The sequence below is a fragment of the Porites lutea genome, chromosome 5, assembly GCF_958299795.1.
Source record: "Porites lutea chromosome 5, jaPorLute2.1, whole genome shotgun sequence".
Classification (NCBI taxonomy): domain Eukaryota; kingdom Metazoa; phylum Cnidaria; class Anthozoa; order Scleractinia; family Poritidae; genus Porites; species Porites lutea.
The window spans coordinates 2,552,501-2,572,698 of record NC_133205.1 but is presented as its reverse complement, the minus strand read 5'-3'; the positions used below and the strand labels follow the sequence as shown (position 1 = coordinate 2,572,698).

At 38.0% G+C, this 20,198-nt stretch overlaps 2 protein-coding genes and 1 long non-coding RNA gene across 3 annotated transcripts in view; all 3 read left to right on the top strand.

Moving 5' to 3' along the window:
* Positions 1 to 4,388: 4,388 nt before the first annotated feature.
* LOC140936467 (uncharacterized) lies at positions 4,389 to 6,260 on the top strand. Its single transcript, XR_012165387.1, has 4 exons — positions 4,389 to 4,469; positions 4,642 to 4,686; positions 5,693 to 5,998; positions 6,219 to 6,260. It is a non-coding gene; the product is annotated as an uncharacterized lncRNA (long non-coding RNA).
* A 315-nt stretch (positions 6,261 to 6,575) lies between these two features.
* LOC140936814 (putative DMBT1-like protein) lies at positions 6,576 to 9,088 on the top strand. Its single transcript, XM_073386315.1, has 4 exons — positions 6,576 to 6,633; positions 6,761 to 6,811; positions 7,243 to 7,548; positions 9,018 to 9,088. Exons 1-4 carry the CDS (start codon positions 6,576 to 6,578, stop codon positions 9,086 to 9,088), a joined length of 486 nt encoding a protein of 161 aa, XP_073242416.1.
* Positions 9,089 to 18,119: 9,031 nt separating this feature from the next.
* The window catches only part of LOC140936812 (integrin beta-like protein C), a 14,100-nt gene continuing 12,021 nt past the window's right edge, over positions 18,120 to 20,198 (top strand). The window contains exon 1 of the mRNA XM_073386313.1: positions 18,120 to 18,305. Coding sequence (XP_073242414.1) covers positions 18,168 to 18,305 — 138 coding nt within the window. The 5' untranslated portion in view covers positions 18,120 to 18,167. The remainder of the gene's footprint in view (positions 18,306 to 20,198) is intronic.

Below are 20,198 nucleotides of genomic sequence, written 5' to 3'. Positions count from 1 at the left end.
CCGTTTCTCCCGGCTTTCCATCGCTTTAACGGGTTCTCCAGGAGAGAAGTCTGTGCCTAAGCCACAGAAATCAGCCATACTAATGACGTATAATCTGTGCGGAATCTGGTCAGGAGCTCTGATTGGTCGAATTAGTAGCTGTATTGTTTTAGCTGTTGTTTACGAATGACAGACCAAAGACAAAAGCCCACAATGGTCAAATGTAACCGCGATGAATCTATAACAGAGCAGTCAATATTCGTGGAATTTATTCTTTTCTAGAAGAAGCATTTGAGTCTAGGTGGAGGTCTTTCGCAGATAAAAACAAAAAAATACCCATTAAAATCGACCAGGAGAAACATAAAATCGAACAAATTTGCATTTGGAACCCCATGACAACCGGATTGATTATGTAAACATTTATTAACGTCATCAGTATAGAATTTCTGTCGCTGAAGCGCAGACGTCTCTAGCTCCTAGCAAAACGTCTCAAGGGACGAGGAAGGAGGAGAAACGGCTGTTTTCGCAGGCTAGAAAAAAAAATCGAGCAATCCCAAAAGGGCCTATCTTGCCCACTCCTGACTTATCCGGCCAGCTCGCGGAGCCATTAATAAAGCAAGCTATTAACATAATGGTTTGTAAACAATGCAGATAAAGAAACCTCGTACTTCTTCCTATATCCGGCTCGTTCTTCTTCCCAGTGGTCACACAGTTCATAAAGTGGACGCACTCTCTCAGTTTGTCATAATCAACAGTGATCTTACCACCCTGCAGTTTGCAATGCCCTATGCTGCATTAAGTATGAACAGCTCGTACGCCATCTTGATGGATCGTGGTGCAGTGGTTGGACAAGGGTGTTCGTATGGTGGACCTCCCACACCAGGAATAACTAACACAAGTGACTGGCAGTTCACTACTGGTTTTTGTCCGGTCGGATATACCCTTGCTCCACCAGATTTTTCCAACTGTGTTGGTACGTATATATTAGTTAGCTTTTTCCAGATTACACATTATTATTTATTAAAAATACTCTAAGTTTCTTGTTCGCTCAAATTCCCTGGCTAATTCTCCTTTTGCAATATCCGGTAAAATGACGTCAAAAGTACAGATTTTTGCCAGAAAAAGGGAAAGCAGCCGAGAAGCCCTGGGTAAGAGGTTGCGTAAGCTCAGTTGTTCCTGGAAAAATTTGCCGAAATTTCACACGTTTCTTGAAAAACCAACCTTTTTTTTTCATACAAAATCCTTCTAATTTTCGGAGGCTGTTGAAATCGCTACTTTTGAGATATAGGGCTGAAAATTTACCTAATTTTAATATGCTCTTTCAGCTGGCACTAGCAAAAGTTTTCAAAGCAAACTGTTTTCGCGTTTAATGAAGGTTGATCACGTGATCAACTAATGCAAAAGGGTTATTATCAATATTTATTTGGTGACAACTTAGACAGGGCACCCAGCTCCGGTTTCCTTTTGGACGATATTTGAAAAAGTTTAATGCTACCACTAATAAACAGTCCCAAGAAAAAATATATAGAAGCTTTAAAAAATTGGTATTTTTTCAGTCACACAAGTATAGTAAGGGCAACCTGAATGTTTTCGAAATTGCAAGAACTTCAGTATTATTATTCTTAGACGCATTTTAAAGCCGTAAGAAGATGTTCTTATACACACATCCTCCAAATCGAAGACTTATTTTTCCTTTTTATACGAAATATAGCCAAACTTGAGGAGGGAAGTGTGAAAAAGTATACTTCTAAAAATTGTAGGGAAAATCATAAAAGAATGCAGGCGTTAATGTAGAACTTGCCAGCTGCCCTCTAACTGTAGAATATTCTATAGGAAAATTCATTACTTGAAGAGGAAATTCCGCGTTAAATAGCGCGCGAAAACTAATATCGCACGAATCGCAAAGCCTACAGTATTTCGAAAGTTCATTTCTGTTGTTTGCAACGTTTGATTTCATGTTTGAGAGACATTTATTTCTTTGATACAAACCTTTAATCTTACCATTCACAAGTAATCTCAAGTTCCATAAGGTTAAGGTGAATAAGGACGCGTAATTTGAATTATTAAATTACTAAGCAAAATGACCTAGACAGCCGTAATACAGTCCCTTTGAAGTAGCTTCCCACGCAGACGTTCTTATGGGGTTCGTCACGCGTCTTTGTGGAAGGCTACTTTGACGAGGATCAAAACTCTATGAACTTATTACTTATATAATGTACACTTTTAATTTAGTTTGGTAACTATCTTTTATTTCAGCAATATCACCAACAAAAAGTTCTTCTTATATGCCATTTACTATATCGAGTTCTGGTAAGTAGATAAAAAACTCAGTTGTTTGCCTTTAGAGTTAAATTCAAGAAGGCTTACACTTTCGAGCCTACTTGGCTTGAGTGAGGTTTGTTTTCCTAAAGTAGGCCACGTGAGTTTTTCCCCTGAATTAATGGGTACCACGTAAATAAGACAAAATTTGAAAGATACTTGTCTCTAGAGTAACATATGTTATATTTTACAAACCTTCAGCATGCTATTGGCATTACGCAGGGGGGAGAAGATTATATGCAAATCCTCACTTTTCCCCACTTTGAAGACCCCAATGATCTAAAAAGAATTACAGTGGCTTGACCTAGTGAACGGATACTAATTAAAAGTGACGTCAATACCTTATTACTGACTAAGAAAAAACAAACTAACAGCTACTGCAAAAAAGATATTCTCGCAACAACAAAGAATTGAGGAAAAAAAATAAGGTGACTTTTGTCATAAAGCAATTTATGGATTTTTTTTTAACGTTTGATGGTAGAGTTCAGTCATCACTGATTTTTACATAGACCATAATGCACCGTGTTTAATTTTGCATAAGCATTGTTTCCAATTTCTCCTGAGTTTTGGTCTATAGTCATCACAAGAGAAAACGAAGACAACGGCTATGCAAAATTTTGGTCGGTAAACATCTGTTACCAACTGTTAATTTTGGTCTATGTGAAAATATCGAATGGTTGTTTTTCATCGACACCTCAATTACCTCTTTCCAGCTTTTCAAAACAGGGAGCTGATAGAATCCGATGCGCCGATAACTTCTTGCAGAAAGTGTATAGCAAACTGTAGTTGTTATTTTAAATGGTGCTGTATAGTCTACATAAAAAAGGTAAACGAAACGCTGGGACGATAATTTTATTTCTTTCCTCTTCAGTTTATCTTGTTTTCACTCATTCTAATTACCCCTAGAATGCTACAACTACAGCAACCTGAATGACTCGGTTAGAGCACAAGGCTTCTACAACAGATACTATGGCTATTACCAATGCGATAGCAACCTTCCATTTGGATGGTATCGATTTAGTGGGTCAGCAGGATCTCAAATGGCCACTAGTTGTGTAGGTAAAAATCACTGCAGTTCGCAGTCGCCGGGATGGTTAAGTACCCCGCATCCTTCAAGGGATGATGGGATAGTCAATGGTACAGTGTGCTTCCACTGGGAGAGTGGTTGCTGTCACTGGTCGACGAATATACGTGTTCGTAACTGTAGCGGGTTTTACGTGTATGAGCTTGGACCAGCCCCAACATGCCATTTACGTTACTGTGGAAACGGAGGAGGTATGTTGCATCTTTTACAACAAACCGGAAAGGTATGGCCTGTGTGGCAGGCGGAAACAGGGGGTCCCTTTCCTTCTCTCCCAAGTTTAAGTTTAAGTTGAAGTTTAATAATACTTTGTCATGCTAATACAAGAAAATAAATAATATTACAGAAAATACAAAAAGTGCATGATTGGACAATAATTGGGGGAAACTAAATTCCCATACAAAGGATATTCTCCAATGTTAAACATACTAAAAATTAAAAAGTAAAATTTAAATCCGGCCCAAAACTAACCTAATAAAAGTTCATACCAAAATTGACACTAAAATTAAGAAGTAAAATTTAAATACGGACCAAAACTATATACTTGTCACTCACAAGTTACACCTGATTTGAAATTGACACAAATGATGCAATAGATAGGACTTAAAACTGCTTAATGAAGGTGCGCACATAATGTTCGATGGAATACTATTCCAGTCTGTTATGTAGCGATTAAAAAATGAAAATTTAAAGTAATTTGTACGTGTCTTCTTAGGTCATATCTTACAATTATGGTTCCTACGCGTTTTTGCTAATACATTAAAGTCAAAAAAACATATGAGTATCTATGCTACAGTGTCCGAAAATAATCTTGTAGATCTGCACTAAGCAGATAAACTTTTTTCGTAACTCAAGCGAAGGCCATTTCAGAATCCCAAGTCTCTCCTGATATTCTTTCTCTTTTCGCTCCCTTCCCCCCTCCCCCCGCCTCTCCTGTTTCCCTCCCTCCTTTCCCTTCCCCATTTTTGCGTCTGTCACGCAGGCTAGAAAAGTATAACAACCACTCTTTTTCTAACCGAGAATCTCTGTTAAATTGCTTTGACAGCTTATGATTCAACTTCAAGTCTTGACAGGATTTCGCCTACCCCAGGTATTTAATGTTGCCTTTTTTTCATATGAAAACATGAGCCAAGTTTAGAGTAAGTAATCCGTAAGGCCAGTAGGGTTTGAGTCCACATATTGAAAGTTACTCATTTTAAGACCAAAGTAGAATGATACAACTTTCTTGCTCACCTATTTGACTGTTTCTCTTTAACTTGCAGCAATATCTCCAACAGTTGCAGCTTCTTCCTCAGTCTCTTCCTTTGGTAAGAAAATTAGCTGGCTTCAATATTACGCCTTGACTCGTATCTTTTTAGCGCATCCAGAGCTTGTATTAGGTATTTTAAGTATAACAATAATACTAATAATTTTATTATTATTATTATTATTATTATTAATATAATTTTATGATTCATAATTCTGAGAGATAAATAGAGAAACTAATAAACTAATGATAGCGTCCACAAAATAGAGAATGATTTTTAAAGACTACAAATCTTACGTTGTATCTTTGAGACAAACAAATTAAGCGATGTAGTTGTGAACTTTAGTTGTGTAAAGAAAGGCTTTTTTGCCCGTGTTCAAAACTTTTTATAGCCGAATAGAAGGTAGTACGCCAGTTGGCTTCTACTGAGACAATTGGACTACTCATTCTCATTTTCCAAAAGTGAATTCATAGCTAGTCACCGAGGCAAGTAGCGCAGACATGACTTTAATTTCACTCGTTTCACTTGTTGGGAGACGGGTTACTCAACAAATGTTTACACGGGGAGGCTCCGCTCCGGGGTCCTACGCCTTAACCTTTTATATACCTTTTTTTGCAAAAAACAGTACCTCTTTTGTATACCTTCTATTGAGAAATGGTACCCCTTTCACATACTTTGTTTTGAACTTTGCATCTCTTTTAACTGCTGTAAATGCACTGTTTTTTTTTTTAAAGGAATTAATCACAAAAATTGAACGTTTTCTCGACTTTATAAAACCATAAAATTCATCTGTTAGCCCTTTCACAGACTCAAATGACACATTCTCCTCCCCTTTTAAAATATACTTCTACGAGTGAAATCCCTACCTTTTTATATTCCTGAAGCCTGACAAAGGTATCCCTTACGGGGGGAGTCTTCCCGTATAGGCCATCATGGGGAGTACCCCCCTCCCTCCACTTCCACGGTTTCGTAGCTTAACGGATGTATAAGCGATACGGAGGAATGTGCGATTATTTAAACTGTACAGAGGATTTTTACTATACTTGATATTGTCGCTTCATTTTAGGTTTGAGGTTAGTTGGAGGATACTGGAAAGGAGAAGGAAGAGTAGAGATTTTGTACAATGGTTACTGGGGTACTGTTTGTGATGACATCTGGGATATAAGCGACGCGAGAGTTGTTTGCCGTGAACTTGGATATCCAGACGCTGTTAGTGCTCCACACGATGCACGCTTCGGTCAAGGAAGTGGTCCAATTTGGTTGGATGATGTACACTGCTTGGGAATTGAAAGGTCTATTGTAGATTGTGGGCACAGTGGATGGGGTGTAGAAAACTGCGCTCACAGTGAAGATGCATCGGTGATTTGTTCAAGTAAGTACAACCTAACCAACCTATGCATATATTGACGAATATACTAGTGTGGCTTTATATGCGTTATTTATTATATGCAAAAGCAAGATAATATTAAGGCCTATAGCTAGTAAGAGTGCAAAACAGTGGAGAAAAAACTAGCTACCTTAGCTACCTATTAGTTTGTTTCTTTTCATAAATACTTTAATTTAACTCTGTGCATTTACCTTTTACTTTATAGCTAATACATCTTCAATACCTACAACTATTTCACCAACATCAGGTAACAGAAACTTCCGTTTTGATTTTTCCTGCATTCAGTTTTAGAATTGTAAGAAACACATTTTATTTTGTACTTGTAGCAGAGCTCTCAGTAACGACAGTTTCTAGCTCCGTCCCAAGTGACAGCGGTAAGTAGTTTCACGATCTTAATTCTATATGCTTAACTTATTAATTAAACCGTACACTATGGAAAACGTTTGACTGCATTCATATGACAGATATAAGAGAGGTGAACATTCTCCAACCGTTTACACAGTAACGTTAAACTTTCGTTCTTTCCATTCCAAGTGACATGTGCAAAATTAAGCCGCCCAGGATGGGTTTTTATGGAAACAACGTCAACAGAGGCTTTATACAACATCGTATACGTATGGGTATGAGGATTATGTCTACTAGTGAATGGGAAGGGGAAAATTAGGCTATCAAAAAGTCACGTCAAAAAGTTCATACGCCGATTTTCCCTTACTATTTGTTTGTTTCTCTGCTAATTTTCTTTTGCAGCAGGAATTTCAGCGAGTGTATCGCCATCAATCAGTGCAACTGGAGTGTCAAGTAAGTCTAAAAATTTCTCCATCACTCTCCAGATCTGAAAGAAAGTTTTTATTGTACATCAAGACAGTCATTTTAAGAATTGGAAAATCAAACATTTAAAACGTCTCGCCTGGCATGTGTCGGTTAATGGAGTTCTACTTTGATAATCTACGAAACCAGGATGGTGTGTTTAGTTCGCCGAAGTACGATATTGATTTTTAACCTTTTAATAACTCACAGTTTGCGTGTGTGTTAGCATTATCACTATTAATATTATCCATTTATTTTTCTGTACGCGTGTCAGCAAGTGTATCAATCAGTCAAAGCTTCTATAGTGAATTCAGTCCACGTGATGTCCTCAAGGGAATTTGCTTTGTACGTGGATAGCGCGATATTTAAAAGAAACAGTTCTCTAGGGTAACATCAGATGGTCTGTAATTTTCTTTTCGCAGGACTGAGACTTGTTGGTGGAAGCTGGAACGGAGAGGGACGAGTAGAGATATTGTATAGCGGCAGCTGGGGAACTGTGTGCGATGACATCTGGAATATGAATAATGCTCGAGTCGTATGCCGTCAGCTGGGATATTCTGACGCTGTTAGCGCTTTAAATGATGCACATTTCGGTGCTGGAAGTGGTCAAATCTGGCTAGACAATGTCAATTGTGCGGGAAGTGAAGATTCCATTGAGAATTGCCCGCACAATGGATGGGGTTCACATAACTGCGGTCACCATGAAGATGCATCTGTCATTTGTTCAAGTAAGTACGCGAGTAGTGACCTCGTCTCAGTTGCATATGCTCCATCTCTGTAACGGTCATGATTGATATTATAAGTTGTTATTAGTTGAATTCCCTGCGATCTGCACGCACAACCGACAGTCTTTGATTGCAAGAAATCCGTCTTTTACAGAACGAGTGAGGCTTGTTGGAGGAAGCTGCTGATCTCGCTGTAAAGAGAACAAAATCTTCAATATTTTCTTGTGCTTAATTCGTTACAATTCGCTATATGAGTAAAAAAAGTATTATCAACGACCAAAATCATCCAGTTATTCATGCTTGATGCCCAACTACCGTGAATCCTATTAAACCCTTGTCGTCAGCCAGTTATTAGGTTAAAAAAAACTTGTCCGTAGGTAGATCCAAACTACAGTCAAGGACAAAGGTGCTTGGGACATTCATGAAATACTCACGTTACTTGTAATCTTTATCAGTGCAAAATTGAAAAACCAGAAAAAATGGCAAAATTGTGGACACAAAAACACACAAAATGAATCAAGAAAGCTAAGTTGTCCCAAGACGTTTGTCAATGACTGTAGGTTGGTTTGCCAGTAGTCTTCTCGCTGCTTTTTATTGTGGGGATCGGTGCCTTCCTTTTGTTCTCTTTGTTCGTTTTCCTTTTTCCCCTGGCATCTGCACAAGAAAACGCCATGGATCAATTGAGTGAACGAGCTTAATTATTTCTTACCAGAAAATGGAGTCGGAGCCTTTTCTAGTATTTCAGAGACACGGGACAAACTTTATCTGCTGAAGTCGACTTCTCTGTACTTGCCACATAATTACGGATTACATGCATAATTAGGAAGATTCCCGTTGAAATATTTGGACCTAATGTGAATCTATTGAATGGTTGCCTGGGATAGTAAAAGGGCACTTTTAGCTTCAGACGATTACGTACTGTTTACTACACGAGTTCCATATTAATGGCTATCCCAGTCACCCGAAAGGATTACTATTAGTCCTAAATGTACGCCGATTTTAATGCATTTCGGACCCTTTTTTTTTATCTCTTGCTGTATCTCTTTATCCCAAGGTTTATTTTCTTTTCTCCTGTCTTTTTTTGTGTAGCCTCTGTGTATTTAGCAGAAAGCACCATAAGTGCATCAGAAAACACATACCGCTTTTCTTTTACGTCCTCCAGACTGGCCGAATGGCCGAAAATTCCTCCCCAGGCCCCCTTTCTTCTGGGAAAAAAGTTACTCTTGGTATGACAATAGAAAAGGTTCTATCGGCCATACTCTCTATAGACACATGCAGGCAAAAAGTCTTTTCAGTCTAAAGGTTTAAACTTACTTGCCTATGCTTTGTTGATTATTGAACAAAATTATTGATTTAAGTATTTTACGTTTATTCAGCGATGAGTTATTATTTATTACTCCCCTGTCCATTAATTTCCTTAATGTTATAGTAACTGCTGATGTCCACCCTTATTGTTTTAACTATCATTACAGGTCAAGCCAGTCCATATCAACCCAGGCAAGCAAGTCCAGATCAACCCAGTGTACCCATTCTGCCACCATGACCTTTCCATCTTCTGTCCCTTGCCATGTAAACTACAAATAATTTATCACAAGCACTGCATTTACCAAACGCATTGGTCACTCACATTTACTTGAACAGTTGATATTGCCTCAAGTTTTTAGCAATTTTTTTCTCTTTTTATTCTTGCATTTACTATGTTGCAATGTGTGCAAAAATAAAATCAGTTTAAATCCACTTCTTTAATGGAATCGGTAGAGAATTAAACCATACAATACCGGACCCACACTTGTAACTGCAGCCAGCTTTGAGAGGTGGATTAAGTGAAACAGATTCTGCCAAATCACGTAATTGCCAAACCCTAAACTCTAAAAGTTTCTTATTTTTAAACTATTCAAAGGAAAAAATTTCTTTTTCTTCCAAACTCAATTCACTTCATTTTTATGCAAACCGTATCACATCAAAGGGCAATTAAAGTCAAGTTTAATTGAGACAGTCATTGGTGGGATCAATATTTTAAGTATCATTCGTAGCGTAGTGGTCAAATCACTAAGCGGTCTCCATGTCAATACAGAGATTGTCCCAAGAGAGAGATGGAATTATATAGTCCATGTCTTCTAGGTTTTCAAAAGATATCTGGGACAATAGTTATGTGAAGCTTCTGTAGCAACCCTCGGACACCAGTATGACGGTTCTTGAACAACTGTTATTTAACAATTAATGAATGAGGCTGAGTATCTTATGAAGAATTATGGAGATCGAGGAGGGTGTTATCCGTCGAGGCCGTAGGCCGAGGCGGATAACACCCTCCGAGATCTCCATAATTCTTCATATGATACGAAAGGTGAATTGAATATAATTGTTTTATTGTTCATTCAAAATAATTCCTAGTTTAAAAACATAGCTAAAACATGCTTACTTCCATCAATCCATCGATGTCAAGTTCATCTTCGATAGTGCACGTTTAGGGTTGTTCAGCTCCGCAAATGTTCTCCAAATAGCAGATGACACCCTTCGAGTTGTCTTCTTGCAGTTCTTGCCATATTTTTAGCGATTATTTCGCCCAGTTCTTACTCTTGAAACGAGTGAAATGTCCGCCATTTTTGTTTCCACAAACAAAACAACTCAACCTCGTCCCCAGGTCTTCTCGGTTAACGGTGCATTAGTCAGTAAGCATATCGATGAATGTGCGGCGGGATTGACTCCTCAGTTTACTATCTTTCCGTTTTACAAGATTCTCAGCCCCTCCGAGGGCATGAGAAAAAACAAAGAGAGGTTTTTTATTTTGAAATATAAACCCGTTCTTAATGATTTGAAATTACGCTAATTGCTCGCGCGTGCTACGAATTACAAGAGCCATTATAATTGTAATTACCATTACGTCTGTGACGTAATAAGTTAATAAAAACACTTTGCTATGCCTGAAGAGCCGCAACAGCGGTGAAACGCGTAGCGCAAAAGCAAAGAAGACTTTCGTTTTTCATTATTTTTAGTATCTTCATTCGACACAGAAGTTTACTTTCTATATATATATATATATATATATATATCTTATCGGGCATAATGAACTGTATTCGACTACAGCATTGCTTGGAAATGTTGCGCCCATTCCAGCAAAATGTTTCATTTTTTTATCTCTACAAATAATTTTGCCTCGACTTAGCAGTGGTGATATATACTCAAAACTTCAAGAAACTGAACTTTACTTCAAAGTACCTGCATATGACCCTTGCAACTGAAAAGTCATCTGTCATGAGACAAAGTCCATCTGAAAAGAACAAACAAGTATCACACTGTCACAGACAATATATCATATTGTTGCTTCCACACACAAAATTTCTGAAAATGATTATTATATGAAAAAGAGCAAGTAAGTGAGGTTTTGTTCTCCATCCAAAATATTTAAATCAGTTGTTCTAAGGCATTTGCGCTGTAAATTTAATAAGTGAGCAAATTTTATTAACTACACTTTTATATGATCACTCAGAAGAAGTCCCAAAAAACATATCAACACCCTGATTTTTCTTATACTACTGCTTGAGACAATGGTTTTAATTGCAAGCCAACATCTTTTTCTTATACATTTTATGTTTGACTAGACATTGGTTTTTACGGTAGATTAAAAAACCACTTTTGGAAAGGAAAGTTAGCCAAATCCTGAATGACTATGCCTTCAGTAGCCAAACAGTGTCATCATGCAAATTTTCTATTCAAGATTCAATTTTTTAATCCATTTTACCATGCTGCAAGCCTATGCACACGAATGTATCAACAAACAGGTATGTCTTTAATGTTGCTATTGAGATCTGAAACAAATTAGTGGGCCCAAAGATTTCAGTCGAGAATCGATGTTTGAAACCGGACTTTCAAGGTAACTTGAAAGCATACACTGAGATACCAAACATATAACAAGCAAGAGGTATCTAAAGATGAAGAAAGAATCTTGGCTTGCACATTACCTGCCAATGATGGGAAACTGCTTTGCCAATTAATTCCTTGCTTCTGACTCTGGAATTGCTGTTACAGAATAAATCCAAATAAAGAATTAAACAAGCACCCGTAAGCTATTGTCCATCTTGATAAGTTGCAGGGAATGTATATGTTATGCGCAAACAAGAAACCTACTAAAACCCTTTAAGGTCGAGAATGACCAACATCTAACATCTCTTAACAAGATACCTGCCTGATCAGAAAATCAGGTTTTGAGAAAATATAATGATTTCAAAAATTATCAAAACAAGAACAACACAAAAGATCGTCTGGAGCTACGCCAGTCTACATAACTGAGCAACACTGGGTACTAATTAATATTTTCATGCTAAAACCGGATACAGTATGTTGCCCAGTATCCGGACACTTCAGTTTAACATTGCAATAACTTTCCTTTGTTAGTAGCAAGAGCTCTGAAATTTGGCCCAGAGAGAATCTATCCGGACAGCTGGCCCAGTATCCGGACACAACAATAACAACGTAATTGCACACAAAATTTCGACAGGCAAGCGACTTATAAGCCTCTGCTTGCACTTGCAAAGTAGTCTGGCAATCGATTCCAAAAATATAACCTAGCATCGTGAAATAAAACATAGTAAATGACTGGGGTACGGTGGGGAACGCGAGCGGTTGTTAAATCGCATAATACTTTCTTCCTTGTTTAGGAACTTTTTCACTGATTTAAGGAAGGCATCCGTGGACATGCCGAAGCCGCGGTTTGCTAGCTCGATTAGCCAATCTGCAAACGACTTTTTTTCTTCATTTTTAATATTGAAAAAAAGCTTGGGGAAGGGACCTCAATGCGGCGGTCAAAGGTCACTCTCCTATTTAGTCTGACCTGCAGTGTTGATTTCTTTATTATGCTCAGTCCCTACAAACCCTACAATAAGCCTGCTTTAGAACTAATTCCTCCTTCTCTCACATCTCACGCGAAACAAGCGGCGCACACGAAATCAAGTCGCCTCTAAATGAGTGAAAAAAATTTCCGCACGGAGTTGAGTAGAATTACATTTTACTACTATATCATATATCCTAAGCTTTAATTATAGTTATAGATATGAATCTTACCCGGATAATGTACACAGCTAATTCATCGATTCTGTACAGCAAAGAAAAAACTGTCCGGATACTGGGCACCTGACATTAATACTTAATGAATGTTTCTGGGCCCCGAATTAATAAACTTTCTGAGAACCTGTCTTTAACTATCTTCACTTTAAATATAAAACCGTTTCTTTGAAAATATCACATATTACCTACCCTTTTCTGAGCGGCACTCATTTTACTGCGCAGTAAACAGCGTAAATATTAGCCATGAAATGTTTATTCACCTGAACAGAACGGCGTCTTCTGCGACTGTTTCGCAAGCTTTCAACTCGCCAAAAACCTTCATCTAAAAGCTGAAATGTTCAGCTTTCATTCGAAATACTTCGTTTACCGATAGCTGAAAAAGGCGCCTCAAAACTGGGTTTTTGTTTTAAGTGTCCGGATTAACTGTTATACCGTCCGGATACTGGGCAACATACTGTAACTCCAGTTGGAGAATCAAATTCAAGGCTGTCAACCCCCGACTTATTCAAATATTGAGAATTGATAAGGGAAGGATGGTAGATGACGTCATAATGCACGGCACATGTCGTCATTTGTGCATAAAATACTCTCCCATCCTCATGAATTTGCGATGACACAAAACGCGCGAAAAAGATGTTTTTGTCTTGTAACATATGACCTGATCGGTTTACTTCCCATCAATCACATTTTTATAATGACATACCAGAGCCGTTTATGAGGAAACGTTTAACTTGAAGTGAACATTAAAATAGCTCAAACAACGCAAAATAGTTGAAATGTTATTGTCGAAATGTCGAGTCTGCTGAAGAAATGGCAAAGGTCGGCAATTATCCGGGAGATTTCAAACTAAATGGTAAGCATCCACGTTTTGGGCAGATTTTAAAGAGCGAAGTGTACAACTGCCCCCACCGTAAAATCTTCACCATCATCTGTTGAATGAAGTGCACCTTTAGATAACATGACTTGTATAATACTATATTTCATGGAAATCGCAGATCAAAACATTCTATGATCAATTACAAGCTTTTACCTCTTGTGCTGAATAGATTGGTTTGTTCGAAATTGCGTTTAACATCAATCAATTCGGAATAACTGAATCATAGTTACTATCAGGGCATGAAATTAGCTCTTTTTGGTAGGATCCACTTGGCTACTTTAATATTTCAAAGTGGTAGCCAATTCCACAAGTCGAATAAGTGCTTAGTCCTCAGTAAAAAAATATAAACGAAACAAAACATGAACAAACAGAACAAACAAGGAGAAAACAACTGGTTTACTACATGTTATTTTAGAGCCGTCAGATCCTCCAAATTTGCAAGTTTTGAACCCAAATGATTCTAGCAGGTAATCAATTTAAGTAAGCAAAGAGGACCCCTACATATCTACTTGGAAAACCAAGGTGGCGTTCGCCAGCGACAATAATACGAGTATTACAAACGATGGAAAACGAGCAGTCAGCACAATAAAATGTTAAAATTAATTATTAATATTGTGTACCTTGGTGATAACCATGGAGAGTGGTTAGGGAAGAAGACAGATAGAGTGAGTTTTCCTTCAAACCCTGGTGTTTTCAAAACCACTTTACCCGTACACACGAGAGAGGGCCATCTTGTAGCGATGATCTTACTAGACAGTTTCCAATGCAATGAGTGAAACCAACTGAAACACTACGGGACCCTTACTAGTAAGTACTTTCCTTACTATTAGTCTTTAATTTGTTTGTTTTCTTATTTCCTTTCGACGTTTGACAAGTATCAGTTTGCAAAAATCCATTGACACTACTGAAAAGAGCGCCTTAACATTACTCACGTCGCCAAGTTTGAGGGTGATAGGTTTAAAGTGAAACGAAGATATAGTTATGCAAAATCGAGAAACGTTATAGACGCTTGTATGGCTGAGGCAATTTGTGCCCCTAACCACATAAAATTCTTTCAAGTTTTATGACTTGGCGGAGCAAATACCTTCGCAAATGAACTATGCTTTGTACCAAAATGTTGTTGGATTACTTTTAAAATGTGGAGTGCTCTATCTAACAAAGTAATCGCTGACTCCACAATTGACTACACGCGCCCTGATACGCCGACTATAAATGAGTGCATGCACTGACAGACTTATACACGCATGTAACTACACCTATGAATACGTTACCACCATTTATATCCGGAGGTACAGCCCAAGGCACGGTGTACACCGACCGTACTAATCTTACTTGGTTCACCATATAGCTAAGGAATGATGACTGGTTGTTATCAGACCTTATCGCAAGAAAAGCCGCGAGAAAAGTAAGTGTTCGATAACTCCTACACACAAAACGCCACCCAGCAAGCCTTGTCGTACTACACGGCAGTAGCTCGACTTGGTTTCAAACGTCGTGCTACCGCCTTGCCGAACTCAATTCATAAATCATAAATACATTAGAATACATTTAAAAGTTTGCTAAACCGTTTCTTTATTTTTGCGCTTTGTTTTCGGCAACAGCCGTACTATTCGACTGAATTCAATTCGACGTCTGAAACCAAGTCGTGCTAGTGTTGTGCTCGCGGTCGAGCTACAGTCGAGCCAGCTTAGCACGGTAGTAGCACGACGTTTGAAACAGGCCTAAGAGGCAGTAAGCCACAAAAATGGGAAGGCTAGGGACTCTAAAGCCGACCGTCCCAGCTCGAAGCTCCATAAATCCCATAATAATGGTCCAAACTCGCCAAAATTGCCCTCAGAGGATCTGTCGATAATTAATTTGTCTTTCCCTTCTATGCTTCTGGAGTCTTGCATTTCATCACAACCGCTAGCGAAGCGCTTGATTTTAAACTTTTCATGGCTATCAGAGTTTTCTTTCTCGGAATGCGTATGACCGGGCACTTGGACGTGACGTAATCAACGGTCGCTCGGAGCTTACGCCACAGCGACAATTTGCCTGCGTCCGGAGCAGGCACAGTGCATCGCGAGTGTCATCGTGAGTATTGGGAGGTCCCTGGTTCCGTTTGACCGTGACAAAGCTTGCCAAAACTTCACGTGAGCGCCCGGCTATTTGCATATAACAGAGCGACCGAGCAGCCTTCTTCGACTTTTTCTTGGTCATCGCTGCTTTTTAAAAACCCTTTCGCTTTCAGTTTAAACTTTTAGAGTCTTTAAAACAGTTCTTTTAAGAACTATCTATTTCCTTTCGTTTTCATTTTATCTCTAAATTAAACTGAAACAGTGCTTTTGGGCGCTGTAATCTTATTGTCTTATTATTGAAATTTTATGTAAACAGTTCTAGTTCTTACTTCAGAACTAAACTTTTAAACTTATCTAGTCCTACTTATTCATGAATTAGGATTAGGAAACAAAGGAAATTGAGAATCAACCTAGATTAAATAAAACTTAACGTGAAATCAAATTTGACCTGTAACACATCCATCAACTGCAGTACATGATTGTGGATTGTTTACAGCTACATATAATAGACTGCTGCGAAGAAGAAGATTGCTCTTCATCACTCTTTCAAGATAACCTGAGTGTATGGAATCTGTTAAAAAAAATGATGGTATTGTAAATGATTTCAAATTAAATAGTGATATCAAGAAAAATAAATATATTTTGATCAAACATCGCTCAAGCGGGCAGCAAGAACTAAAACCTTTTCAATCAATGATAAAATTTAATATGGCTGTATTGGTTTGGATGTAACACTAGCGATTGAATAAAGTTTATATCGCGGAACAATCAGTCCTTGCAGTGTTCCAGACTCATGTCTTGACTTCACGAACCTCAGATTTTCAGACATTTCACTTCTTTAAGGTATCAGCCACCCTTCAGGACCGTCGGCGCGCGGATCGCTGTAGCGTTAGTTGTTTTTATAAAAACCCCTATAAACCATATATTTTTTAAAAGCTTAATAATTCCAGATTATGGATTTGAACTAACAAAAACGATTTACTTAAATGTGTTTCGAAATTGAAACGCTTTGTGTAAAAGTACACGTCTCTATAAATCATGTTCCACTCCCGCCGCAAATAAACGGAAGAAAACAATTAACACTGCATTCGCTTCTCAATTGTGCCCTATGAAACTTCCGATCCCAGTAAGTCAGGTTGCAGGTTGTAAGGTTGCTGGCTGGGAACTCTTCCATCAGTCTTGCTGGGAGTGAGGAACAGATAATTTTTTCCCAGCAATCTCTTAAAATAGTCTCAGAAAACTTTATTCACGCTTTGCTGTTGTTTTTAGGTCTTTTTCTCAAAATTTCCCGTTGGGTGCCCCTGACCTTCCTGTATTGTTTGTGGATCAAAAATCTTGAATCTTCTGCGTTGTTTGGGGGATCAGAAATTCTGAATCTCCTATGTTTTTTGCGGTCAGAAATTCTGAATCCTCCCCTGTGTTGTTTGGGGGATCAGAAATTCTGAATCTCCTGTGTTGTTTGGGGGTTCAGAAATTCTGATACCACTCCTGTGTTGTTTGGGAGATCAGAAATTTTGAATGCTCTCCTGTGTGAGATTTAGTTATGAATTTTCGTCTGTGTTCCTTGGGGATCAAAAAGTATAGAATCCTCGTCCTTTTTCTATGGGCAACCTCTCGGGACAAGAAATTACGAAAATCCTTTAGTTGCTTAAATTTGTAAAAAAGAATAGGACGGATTGCTTGGAAGAATTTTATGATTCCTTGCAAACAGGGAGACGTTTCCTGTGAGTTTTAAACACCACTTTAAGGATAAGAGTAAACTGCGCAAATCGTCTTTGGAATTAAGTGGCAAACATGAAATTCCGTGAAAGCTCTAGGTTTCACTTCCAGCCAATTTTACACTCATTTCCAAGGGAACTTCAAAACCTGCAACGAAAAAAAAACCGTTCTTCGGGACAGGTTTCTATTTTAAACGGAAAAGGAAGCCTTTTTTGAGGTGTTTCTAAGTAAAAAAAAATTTTACCAAACTGGAACACCACATTTTAGTTTGGAAAGCGCTTCTTTTCTTACCTTAAAAAAAATCGACACTAAGGATGTTCATGTATGTTCAAACAGAGCAGCGCCCTTTTTGGTGCATGAATAAAATTTATTCTGACTCTATTTTTTATTTAGAAACGAGGGCGAATGAACTAGATCTTTCAACTGGCACAGTTTTTATGAGACATTTGGAGGGAATCATTGGCTAATCATAAACGAAGATATATTTTAAATTTATAACGATAATACTTACAGGATTTGTAACAAGTTTATCCCATAGATATTTTGCGTGTTCGTGAATTATCCTATGATTTTTAAAATAGCGAAATCTTGCCAGAGCCGCACAGAAGCGCAATAATTGACTCAAATTAGTATGGTCATACATGGCTGAATGTCTTTGTCTGAAAAACGTCACATTCTACGAACAATCAGATCTACCACACCAAAATGACACACACAATAATCTTTTTGTGATTGGTTTGATTTTAACAAAACTCTACGCCTGATTGGTTTGAATGAGCTCTAGAAATGTAATTGGCAGCCTTAGTGGTAAAAGGGCACTCCTTTGGACACTTTTCAGAATTTGGCGTTGCGACCTTTTTCCTCGTTGCGGAGGCCGACAACTCAAGCGCCAGACTCTGTGCTTAAAAATGAAATCTATGATGAAATGCCGGCATGTGTCGAATGTTCTTCTCCTTACTGTTGTCCAATGGCTGTGTTTGGCTACAGCGTTCCCCTTCTGGCATGGAAACATCGCCTGGGCTCCTGTCGACTCCTACAGTGACACGGTAGGATGTACACTGCCTTACACTCCACGTTAATGTTCTATCGTTAACCCACACGAGTTTCTTAAATGTGCCTCGGGGCAAAAACTGAGTCATCAAAAAGCAACTCCATGTAACTCCACCGTCGTCTTTCTTGACGTTGACTTACTCTTTTTAAAGGAAAAATTTACTGTGCTGTGCAGTTTAACCAAAAGGCAATGTGCGCGGTTTAAGGATTACATTCGCAACCTTGATTAGCAATGTCAAGAAATATATAACAATTCACTCTTTCTATCTCTGTAAATGGAAAGTACAGCCTAGCAAAACCACCTTCGATTTGTAAGTGGAACTACTAGTATCAAGTGACAATTAAATAACTCCTTACCAGTTCTACTTAATTCCCTCAACAAACTTTTTTTTGAAGGGAGGGGATGAGGAATTCAATCATTTTTTCTTGAAGGTTACTAAAGAGCTTGTTAAAGGCCTATATATTTCCTAGAAAAAAAATGGATTAACCCTCAAAGAAGAAAACAGCGATGCTATGTAACCTATAAGAGAAACAAATCTATCTTTTTTAAATTAGCTGCGTGTTCACTTACAGTCTATTCCAAGAAGTGACAGAGGATCACTCCCCTCCCTACCTCTGTGACTATGAAATGTCCAATCATCTTATTACTTAAGCTTGAGTGAACCATTTAAAGTAAGAATCCAAGAACGCTTTCTTTAGACGGTTGAATTTCGACTTCAATTCTGTAAAAGTCTATATCAGTCGACCAAGTTGGTTGGCTTTAAAACTATCAAATAGACTCTCATACTGGTGGGAAATAGTAGTTGATAAATACAAGACAATTTTTTTCGGAAAAAAGTTCCAATCTATTGTTCTTGCGAGCTAAGCCAGTCGGAGAGCCGCTTTGGATTGGTGCTCGGCGGCCCTTTTTCATGCCTAAGAAAAATGTCTAGACGAAAGGCTCGGCTATATATTGAAAAACGATACCGTAGCTTTTATTGAAACTCGCTCATTATTGCATTAATTTGCAAATAATCTTGCATAAAATGTGCACTCTTCAAATCAAAACACAAGTACTCTATCATCAAATCCGAGCAAAATCAAGAGCAAACGCCTAGCAATGGACTCGGTGCAGTATTTTTTTTAGCTTTCTATCAAATTAATTAAATGTCATGTGTAACGGTAAACAGGATTTATAGCAGAAGATGCATGTGATGTTTCCAGACAGTTTTGATTTTTTAAAACATGTGCTCAAGTTTACATACCACATAAACATAGACATTCCACAACGTGCGAGAAACAAAGTAAATTGTTTTTGCCACTTAAAAGGCATTAGGAGCATATATCTACCCGCCTCTTGAAAAGGCTTTTTGCGAATGCATCGATGCTCTATTTGGACAGGATATAGCGAAAGGTTAACTTTTTTTCGACAGATAGCAAGAATTCAAGAACAACGCTCAAACGGGCGCCTTGAAGTCAATAAAGTTGCCACGTTTAAAGGTTAAATGATGAAAAATTAACAGTTATTAATCTGTAAAGTCGCGGAACTCATTAAGACGTTTGTCTTTCCCATTTCTGCGCTACGTGGGGGCAAAGTGTTTAAATTTTCCAACATACAGTTCGCTTATACTACGGAATGTAAATATTGAGAACAACAAGGACGGCTTCAAGCGGAAGATAAAGAAAGGCTTTTCATAATTTTATTCTGACAAAACTGATTTAACTTTTAGGTGCACTTGAGCTATTTCCTGCTTTGGAATTTATTCAATGTTTCGCGCTTCGATGTGTTTTAAAAGAAACGCAAAAGTTGAGTAGGTCAGATATGAAAAATTCTAATAAAAAAATGCCTTTAGTTAAAACTTAATCACCCCTGCGTTTTTTTTTTTTTTTTGCCCATTTTGCATATGAAT